The sequence below is a fragment of the Mytilus trossulus genome, unplaced genomic scaffold (assembly GCF_036588685.1).
Source record: "Mytilus trossulus isolate FHL-02 unplaced genomic scaffold, PNRI_Mtr1.1.1.hap1 h1tg000373l__unscaffolded, whole genome shotgun sequence".
Classification (NCBI taxonomy): Eukaryota; Metazoa; Mollusca; class Bivalvia; order Mytilida; family Mytilidae; genus Mytilus; species Mytilus trossulus.
Genome location: NW_026963340.1, coordinates 3,588,750 through 3,600,111, shown reverse-complemented (window position 1 = coordinate 3,600,111; position 11,362 = coordinate 3,588,750). Strand labels below are relative to the sequence as shown.

Below are 11,362 nucleotides of genomic sequence, written 5' to 3'. Positions count from 1 at the left end.
CAGTTTGATGAAAAAGATGCACGTGTAGTTTGTCGAATGCTCGGAAAGGAAAATCTGTAAGCTGAAGAAAAAAGGAAAATTATTATTATAGAAGATAAGTTCAATATGAGTTATAATACTGTTGTTCTTTAAATATTGTTTTTTTAAATGTATGTGATATCAGACAAAACGAGAAACTGTAGCCCGAATGATTGGTACAACATGCAAATTATTATGTATAGCTTATGACATAATTTAATTAAAACATTCATCTTTTGACTAAATTCTTGTTCAATGTATTCTGTGAGACAATAACAATTAAAACAAATTTTATACTTTAATCTTTAATAATAGGAATATAATTGCGCTGGAAAAATTGATACGAGACAAAATTGACTATTAGGTTTGGACCCATTTGACTTTAAAACTCTGAAACATTTCATTTTTTATTCATCTTGAAAATTATATAATACCCCTCCCCTAAAATACCAAAACAAATGAAATTGATGAAATATGTTAAAGCCCAGAGTACGACCCTCAGATATAAATTAAAAATTAACATCGAAGTCGTGTGAAATAACTGAAATGTTCGCGTATAATACATACAACATTATGCAAGAAGAAATAACAAACAAACAACAAAAAAACCTCAACAACCGTACGAAGTTAATGTCTTCCATATACTGCAGGCATCCAATTATATATAAATCAGCGTACTTCGGAAAGGGAAATGGAAGTGTTTTGTTGGACAACATTGATTGCTTCGGGCATGAATCTGACATATCCCTATGTACCAATGGCGGATGGGGTATGACAAAATGTCAGCATGGTGATGACGTTGGAATAAACTGTGGTAACTATATGTACACAAAACATGAAATGTACTTATATTTCTCATTTAAAAACAGAAAAAATCATATCAAAGTATAAATAGCATCGAATAAAAATTGCAAAGTAATGAAATATGACTACGTAGGCGTCGTCGAATATAATATGAATAGTTTAGGATCAATGATATTGTATTCACCTTTAAAACAAAATAATACACCCGCAGCTTTTACATGTTTTAACTTTCCAATTCATTAACTTACATTAATAGCATACGGTAAGAACTGAAAGAGGGACGAAAGATACCAAATGGACAGTCAAACTCGTAATTCTAAAACAAACTGACAGCGCCATGGCTAAAAATGAAAAAGACAAACAGAAAAACAATAGTACACATGACACAACATAGAAAACCAAAGAATACACAACACGAACCCCACCAAAAACTAGGGGTGATCTCAGGTGCTCCGGAAAGGTAAGCAGATCCTGCTCCACATGCGGCACCCGTCGTGTTGCTTATGTGATTACAAATCCGGTAAATAGTCTAATTCGGTAGGGCAAATTCATGAAAGGGAAGGGGATTGTAGTTACGACGTAAGGAACATATCCGATATCATTTGTGAAACGGTTATTCCATAACGGTCAACCAACTCGAGATGGCGTCCGTAAAATTTACGAAGGGATGATTTCAACTTCACCATTTGAAACTCTTGGTTTACTAGTTTCCTTGTGAGCAGTAACCCTCTTTCAAGAAAATCATGATAGGAAATGCAAGCACGGGAATATCGTATCAATTGGGAGATATATACCCCGTATGCAGGTGCTGCTGGAATGTTGCTACTTAGAAATGGAAAGTTCACAATTGGAAAGCTGAAATCATCTCTTTTGTCGTAAAGTTTTGTCTTCAACCGACCCTCATTATCAATTTCTAGATGTAAGTCAAGATATGAAACCGACTTAACTGTATCTGTAGTATCCTTTATCTCCAATTCGATGGGATAGATGCGATCCACATAGTCACCAAATTTTGAATTGTTTAGTGAAAGAACGTCATCTATATAGCGGAAAGTAGAGTTAAAGGATATTGCTAACTTCTTATCTTTCTTCCTAAGAAGTTCCTGCATGAAGTCAGCCTCATAATAATAAAGAAACAAGTCAGCAAGTAGAGGGGCACAGTTTGTTCCCATTGGCATGCCGACAGTCTGTTGAAAAACACGTCCTCCGAACGTAACAATTATGTTGTCAATCAAGAAATCAAGCATCTTGATAATATCGGTTTCAGAGAATTTTTTGTTTGAATCAGAATGATTCTTTACAAAGTATGATTTATCCCTCCCTAAGACAAGATACTTGTATCTACGTTGGCCATTCTTTTTTATGAAGCAAAGTAATACCAACTCTTTTGATTTGTCTTTTAGTTTGGAATGTGGAATACTTTTGTAAAGAGAAGAAAAGTCAAATGTTTTAATACTGTTACAAGATGAAAGAGAGTTAGATTGTATGTACTCTAAAGATCTTTGGAATTTTTAAGTATCCATATCTGATTCACGCCACCTCTATAATAGGCAGTTTCACAATAACTTTCAAGCCCGTCTTTGATTGCTGATAAAATGGATGTTAATAATTTAGAAAGGGGTTTCGTGGAGCACTTGGAAGACCCAGTAATATACCGTTGTTTGTAAGGACACTTATGTAGTTTAGGTATCCAATACAGTGATGGAAGATCCAGTTCTTCATCTTTGGTTGAAATACAAAAGGAACAAAGAACAGACCTATGATTATCCAGGATTTCCTCATTGGTAAGTGTCGTGAGGGTATATGTTGGGTTTCCAAGTGAATTGTCTATACCTAATTCGTTTATCAAGCAATTAATGTAATGACTTTTACAGATAAAAACGATGTTATTTGGGGCTTTGTCTGCGGGGACAACAACATATTCATCATGGAGGTCAGATAGGTGTTTAGCAACATTTGGATCTTTGAAGATTGACCTAGCATGGGCATTGATGGACCCATTCAGTTTCTTAATTCTGATTTGTATTAACGACCTCACTTCCTTAATCCATTCGGATAGAGTGTCTACGTCTTCCTTCTCGCGCTTAGCCCATTGCCTGGCATAATCCTAAGTGTCGACAGCAAATTTGAAAATCCAATAAACATGGCTGATGACGTACTTACCAGCTATAGTAGGTTTTGTAATCATTGATACCACATTTATAGTTCCTTTCATCTTAGATATAATGGTGCGGTTATCAAATGGTACAACTGTGTCAGAAGGACGAGTAGAAATAAGCCATGATGGATATTGGGGAACTGTCTGCAATGATAACTTTACAGTACAAAATGCAATGGTTATATGTAAAATGTTGGGATACAAAGATGTGTATGTATATATATGTATGACACGTATCATGTGTGTTTTGAAACGGGTCACACGTGAAAGCGTCAATTGACAGTAGCGCTTAGTCTTTTTAAAAATAATATAAAACGACAAATATACAAACGAAAAAGCTATAGGTCGAAAAATGTAATGCTAATCAAATCGATTGAAACGATAAAATCACAATGCACAATCAACGATCAACAATTCACAACTCTATTCACATATTCTAGTTGACTGGTTAACATGATTGTACCTAAACAGGATTTATATGAAAAGTAAACAATTGATATCAACCTAATATCACCCATTGAATGTTCATTGAGATCTGTATTAAAGACAAAATAATCTAGCAATATAGTTGTACCATGTAGCTGTATTAATTGTAAACAAATGTGTAACTACGTGTGATGAGTTTTAAAACATTGAATTGAATAACATATTTTGCTTATAGATGTATCTAAATGTTATGCGTAACTAATTTAGTTTAAGATATATGTTTGCAGTTTTAACAATACTAGACATTAATTGAAAATGTGCGTCACGTGTGTAATCATGTATAAATTTTACTTCCTTAAAACAGAAACAAAAAATGATTAATTATAGATATGCATTTTTCGGATGTAATAAATAAAAACAAAAGCGTAACATAACATTTGTTTAAAGTTCATTTGAAAACTGGTTTAATCGAATAAAAAAACCAATGGAAATCACAAAGACAAATAACTTAGTGATAACATTTAAAAGCTTTAATCCATTTTAATAAACGCCTGTTTATTTAATAGAAAAGAAACGATAAATTATTTTTTTGTTTTGAATTAAAAGAATTCCAGAGTTTTATCCAGTATCCAAATTTGGACAGGGACTAGGTGATATCTGGATGAGCAATGTGTCATGTAGTGGAAGTGAGATAGACATCAGTAAATGTAGCTTTAACGACTGGGGACATAATGGATGTCAACACGATAAAGATGTCGGGATTTCATGTGGTAGGTACTGTTTATTTTTAGTAATCTAAGGACAATTGTGTCATTTGAGGAAGACGTTAATGATAGCATTATCCCTTTTTCCAACCAATATCAAAAACCGGTATGTGTAAAAAGACGCTGATAAAAGATCACGAAGTAAAATGTATCTGCTAAAAGTTAACTCAAGAAAGTCATCTTTTTTATAAAAATAATCAAATGTAGTTAAATTGCAATATATATTTAAATATCCAACAAAATTTCAAAAGAAGTGAATGTAAGCAGTTATTGGCAATCGTACGTTCTTCAACAATGAGAAAAAGACATACATATTATATAAGCCAAAGCACTCATTGTGATTAACATAACAGTAGATACATACTAGTATATGTAATATTCCACATACATTCCTATTTTTGTTTTCAGTTAACAATTAAAAGAATAACAATTGCGATATTCTTCTTTCTGCTTTGACAAACTTATTTATTATCTTGCATAGCAACTCAAATAAGATTGTCAAATGGCAAATCTCCATCTGAGGGTAGAGTAGAGGTGTATCACAACGGTACATGGGGATCTATCTGTGATGACATGTTTGATATCAGTGATGCACAGGTTGTGTGTAGAACACTTGGATTATCAACTTCGTACGTAAGATTATACAATGGCCATTCTAAAATAACATATCACTGTCGTTTTTATGCTCGGGAAAAGCCAGTATTACCTTTACTTTGCTTCTACTTCGTACAGTGGACAATCACATGGTCATTCTGAAAAGAAACACATAATTGTCTTAATCGTACGTATACAAAAACAATACCGGTATAACCTTCACATAGCTTTCTACTTCGAACGTTGGTCAATCACATGGTCATTCTTAAAAGACACATCATTTTCTTAATTGTACATTTACAATAAGATAAACGATACAACCTTCACCTTGAATTCTACTTCGTACGTTGGACAATCACATGGTAATTACTAAAAAAAGTACACCACTGTCTTTATCGTACGTATAAAATAAGATTAACGGTATAGCATTCACCTTGCATTCTACTTCGTACGTTGGACAATCACATGATAATTCTTTAAAAAAAAACACATCATTTTCTTAATCGTACGTATACAACAAACTTACCGATATAGCCTTCATCTTGCATTCTACTTTTTGACAATCACATGGTCATTCCTAAATGAAACACATCATTGTCTTTATCGATACGATTACCGGTATAACATTCACCTTGCATTTCTTCTTCGTAAATTGAACAATTATATGGTCATTCTTAAGAAAACACACCACTGTCTTAATCGTACGTAGACAATAAGACTACCAGTATAACCTTCACTTTGCTTTCTACATCATACTTTCGGCAATCACATATTCGTGCCAGTTTAAAAGAAAATCTTGCTCTCAACACCGTATGAAGGCAATCATTTGACTAGTATAAAAAGATTACCTTGCTGTCTACATCGTACGTCGAGAAATTACATGACCACAAGAAAAATACCTACATATGTCTACGTCATACTTAGGGCAAAACCATGACAAGTAGAGAATAACAATTTGCTGTCATCATCGTACAAGGAGCAATCAAATAACCAGTATGAAAATATCTTTCCATCAATGACGAATGTAGCGCATTTGATCATTAAAAATTAATCCCTTGCTACAGTGGACTTAAATCATTTACAGCATCTGTATAACAAGACAATTCGATGTCCTTATCGTACATAGGTCAATGACAAATCATTATTAATTAACACCTTCAATATCTTAGCTTGGATAGTCACATAACAAGCATAACATGACACATTGTTGCTATTATCGTACGTAGACTACAGAAAACAAATTAAACTCAAATATCCACATCTTACGAAGGCCATCACAAGTTTAAAATTTCACCTCACAGTCTTAACGTCTTATTAAACAATACCGTTATCGCTTGATTCCCGAAAATTAATTTTAATTTGAAACCTTAAAGATATTCTAATAACTATCAGTTGAACATGAAATTTACTACAAATAATTGTGATCGTTTAAACATGCATTTGGTACATTGTGAACTCCTTTGTATTATGATGAAAATATAATAGATTCAAAGAACCACTAGATTTGGTTTTGTCTTAATAGTTATCCAACAGTGTACAAAAAGAGTCCGTTTGGATCAAGAAATAATTGTGTTCGTTTAAACATGCATTTTGTACATTATGTACTCCTTTATGTCATGATGAATATATGATAGATTCAAAGCACCACTAGTAGTACGGTGACCAGACCCAATATTTTTCAGATTTAATCGTCAAACATACTATATGGCTATATTGTATATCATTGGATTCGGAAAAATTAGTACTATTGAAATATCGATGTCGTCAAAAAGAAATGTGGTAACAGTTTTGCATAAAAGGAGGTCAAAGATCAAATTCTGTTTTTTTCTCCCATACTTTAAAAATTTGAAGAAATATATAACAATTTAGTTTAAATTCTAGATACAGACATTTTCTTATATCAATTATCAATAATTTATCTCGAAAATGTTAAAAAACAAAAATGAATAAGAAATCGATTTTTTCCGGAAATTGGCGTTTTTCAAATGCTTGGCCTATTACACAAGATCAACACATATTTTATTACAATAGTTACCTTGCCGGCGGACATTCAACCTCATCAATAAATGATAAATATCATTTTTACCTGCATCCTACTGTCATGGAGGCATATTTTGCATAATATCATTCATAAAATTCATTTAAACTAAAACGCACTCAATAATTCGAAAATATTTTCAACGAAAACAATTCAACATTCCAATCAAATAGATCCACACAATAGAATTATATCTTCTGGTTAATTGTCAAAGAAAATGATTTGAAATTTTATACAGAATTCTGACCCTTTATATGATTAAATCTCCGGACATATAGGTTGTGTAGTTAACAAACTCAGGAATCTTCACATTCAGATTTTCCCTTTAATAAAAACTCAAGATCCTACAAGAATTTTGCTGACATATGCCCTTTAAAATACACGGGGTGTAATGCATCATTTTACTCTCGCCAGTCGTATTCTATAGGTGACCGAATAGGGCTTAGCAATGTGTCATGCGGTCCAAATTTTCAGTTTGAAACGAAGTACGTAAAACATACTGTTTTAGTGCCGTCTCGTAGGAAGGTAACCTGACAAAACTGACATCTTCACTAGTAGCAAACATGAATAATGATTATGATGGAGTGGTTTTAAAGAGATATTTCTGATCATAATCCTTTCAAATTATCTTTCATGCCAAAAACAAGGGCTTCATTATTGTCAATATTACCGAAAAACAACTGAAATAGTGGTGCGTGTCCTTCGAAGTCTAGCAGACAGTTTGTATACCTACTCCAAACAGAGACGAAATTGCGTCTCATCCGGTAATTACATGTGCAGCAGGCACAAGGTTTACAAGTTGATGGGGAAAGACAGACACATAGTTATTGAATGGGTGAAAATCTCCGCCTATCATTTACACTGCTAATGTGCCACATCTGCAACCACAACTCGCTTGTATGTGACCTATTTTTTTTTTATAGTAGCGAACACAAAGAACAATTACAATTGTATAAGGGTCCGTATGATCGATTGTTCTTCCACTTTTTCACATTTCCTTAAACTCCGTGTCAAACTTTAAGGCATTGGGTATAGGCCTTCTCTTGAGTGCTGAACAAGCTACAACAGCCATGAACAGTGTTAGTATACTAGTTATTAACTTTGACAATTTCGGAATTAACAAACGTTATGACTATGTAAAGCTCACATCAGGTGGAATCTTAAGGGATTTCCAGTCAAAGATTTCCAGTCAGGAATACTTCTCCGCTTTATAATCTAATACACTTTGATGGAAGCTGCATGTAGTCCCTGTGCGGAGTTTCCTTTCGGCAGACTCTATAGAGTTGTTCGTGTCGTAGCGGTCAAAAACATGTGCTACTGTGTGCGCCATATAAATTCATTGGGACATGTTTATATGATAGTAAGCTGAAAGGTAGCCGTATGTTTTATTAGCATTTATAAATTGAACCAATGCCATACCATCTCTTATGTAAGTTGTGAGTGATAGTATAAAGGAAGGTAGGGAAAGTGCACAAGAGACTTAAGATTCGAATTGCTTCACAAAATTCGATTTGCATGGTTTTCTCATGGTGTCGTCATTTTGAAAAGGCGCGGCAAAACATGTTATATGATAACATCATCTCTACATTTTGCCGAAATCAGTGCACGTTTAATCACAAGTTATGGATTTATGCGACCTGAAAGTAATTCCCCCGATTTATATTTCAGGTTTGTGTTTGACTTTGATATTGGACTATACAAAATCCTTGTGATCTTAAGAAAGAGCACTAGTGATAAAATGTTTAGACATGTTCAAGTCTTTCTCGATAACTGTGAGCAAATAACCTCGACTTTGTCTTGAAGCATCCATTTTAAAAGATAAATATATAAGACATTGAGGGTGGGATTCCACTCCAAAGGGATCCGTCATGGATCATAGATGGTTCACAATGGCAATAACATGTTCTTCAATGTCTTTTCATTGCTGTTGGTTTAGTTTTTTCTTGTGATTTGCATAATTTGCAGCAATTCCATCCATTTTCAGCATAGCACGACTAATGAGTTATATGACATGTCTAGTAAGGGTCCATCTACTGACAAGCACATACTTTTGATTTGTTATGCCTACAGTGCCACCTAATCCTCTTGAGGCTTATATAACGGTCGTTTGTGTTGCCATATCATAGTACTGTTAAAATGTCCAGGAATCTGTCTTAAAAGTAAAGTAGCAATCTATAAAAGGTGATCGAATGTTTTCAGAAAATTGAAGAATATCGAGTATCCACCTTTGTGCGGTACGGTTGGTTACAAAAAGATAATGTTACATTTGAGATGACGATCTCTAGCTTAAGGAAGATACCAATTTCCCTCTCGTTCTCCTCTTACATGCGACAGCTGAATATCTTTTACTGCTCCAAGGAACATATCCAAGTAGGTAAATGTAAGTCATACATCACATCCCAATTGCGTATATGTATCTATAAGAGGCTGTAAATGAGTCCGAATAGCTCCGTCATATGAGCGTTGTGAATTTTGTCTGGCTTGAATTGCTGAAATAGTGCTTCTGAGACAAATGAATTTGATATTATTGATTGATAAAGGTACAAATGTATGAAATATTATATCAATGTTAATTATTTTTAATTTTGCGTAATAAAAATGATGAAATTAAATTGGATCGTACCCTGTTAAATGCAAAGTATTCGTAGTGTAAAACTTTTACAAAAACTCTTTAATAACGAATTAATTTTGCTAAACTTTATTTGAAATCGTTAAAATAACACGAATAAGGAGTAACAACAATGTATATAATAACAGAAATCATATCACGGATGTAATTTTACAATGTTGACCTCGAAACTTTTTTTAGTCGATTTTTTCGTCCAAGTAAACTACCGTACTTCAAAGCCCATTTTACGAAAATTGCACCGTACGATGTTTTGACGACAAGTCAAAATGTAAAGTTTAACCTTTGATTACCAATACTGTGATTTGTAGCCAAATAGTCCGAATGACAATTAAACTCCTTAAGGTGGTACCCAACACTTTCACTTAAATTAATTTGACTCGTTTAATTTTCATTAAATTTTGTCAAAGTATCTTCTTTTACCCTTTAATAACAATATTAAAATATAAAAAAAATTTGAACCAACCGTTTTGTCAGAAAAATTACACTGGTTATATAGCAATTTGACTAACACCAATTTTGATCATTGAGAAGCTTAACATTCCTTTTACAACACAGCGTAATTAAAACGTTTAGTTGATATTACAGAGTTATCTCCCTGTAGTGTTAGGTACCACCTTAAATAAGCGACTTTTTCTTACTCGGTCACCGTACTAAAGATTCGTGTTTGTTTTAATAGTTATCCTACAGTTTACAAAAAGAGTCCGTTTGGATCAAGAAATATACCAATACTAATGGATGACCTTGAGTGTAGAGGTGATGAAACAGATATAGCTGCCTGTCATTTTAGAGGCTGGGGAATATCTAACTGTGATTACACAGAAGCGGTGGCTATAACATGTCGTGAGTAACGTTTCTAAAAGATAAGAAAAAACTGTTGTTAAACAATCCAAATTTTGCCAGGTCTCTAATACATTGCATATTGTTACAGATTTATGCCACTAACAATCTAGCTTCAAGCTTTTTCGTGTTCATTGAGTAGGCACTTTTCTATTTTTGGTTAAAGTGAGTTACCTTTGTAAAAGTTGTTTTATTTGTATTTTGTATTATATATTTTGTATATAATAATATATAACTGTTTCAAACATTTTAAAGATCTGGACGTGCGACTATCGAAGTCGTCACAATCACAATCTAGCAGTGTTGAAGTAAACAACAACGGTGTATGGAGACCTATTTGCAGCAACGGATTCGGGAACGAGGAAGCTGGTGTAGTTTGCAGAATGCTTGGCTATCATACTGGGTTAGTTTAGTCTACATATATATGAAATGTGTCAACAGGCGAATTTGATTGCATACAAACCGCAGTTATAGTCACTAAAGGTTACTCGAATCAACGCAAACGCAACAAATCGAGCACTAAGTGATTTTTACATCCAATAAAAATTTAAACAAATTTTATAAACTGTCCAATATTGTAATTTAGTTTGTATAGAATTTTGTTTTCTAATGATTGTTAGATGTAGTTTCTTACAATAATATATGCTATGCACATGACATTTTCAAAAGGTCTAGGAAAAAAATGTCGTTGTAGTTCCATCATCTTTTACTTGTGTTTTGCATATGTTCAGATTACACGATAAAGAACATTTTGTAACCTTAAAAAAACCCGATTATTTCCGTTTTAATACGATTAATGATTTTCTTATGAAAAATTTAAAAGCCACTCAGCCACGGATAATAAGTATTGCATTTTAGAAAAACATAGTATTGATTCGTTATTTTTATGAAAAACAATAATTAGAAAGTTTACAAAATTAAGTTTTGATATATGTTTTGTATTATTTGGGGAAAGGAAGAGATAATAATTTGGGTAGGGACATACCTTTAGTCAAATGAAAGTATGCATATGTCTTAGTAGGCGAAACTAATGAATTAAAAGTATAGATATTATTTCATATATGAAACAGACACAAACATACACAATGCATATA

General features: G+C 33.1%; 1 protein-coding gene across 1 annotated transcript; it reads left to right on the top strand.

Annotated features, from left to right (window-relative positions):
* The first annotated feature begins 3,075 nt into the window (after positions 1-3,075).
* On the top strand, positions 3,076-10,279 carry LOC134702030 (scavenger receptor cysteine-rich domain-containing group B protein-like). The gene is made up of 4 exons (XM_063563137.1): positions 3,076-3,190; positions 4,013-4,176; positions 4,652-4,799; positions 10,108-10,279. Exons 1-4 carry the CDS (start codon positions 3,156-3,158, stop codon positions 10,277-10,279), a joined length of 519 nt encoding a protein of 172 aa, XP_063419207.1. The 5' UTR covers positions 3,076-3,155.
* Positions 10,280-11,362: the final 1,083 nt, after the last annotated feature.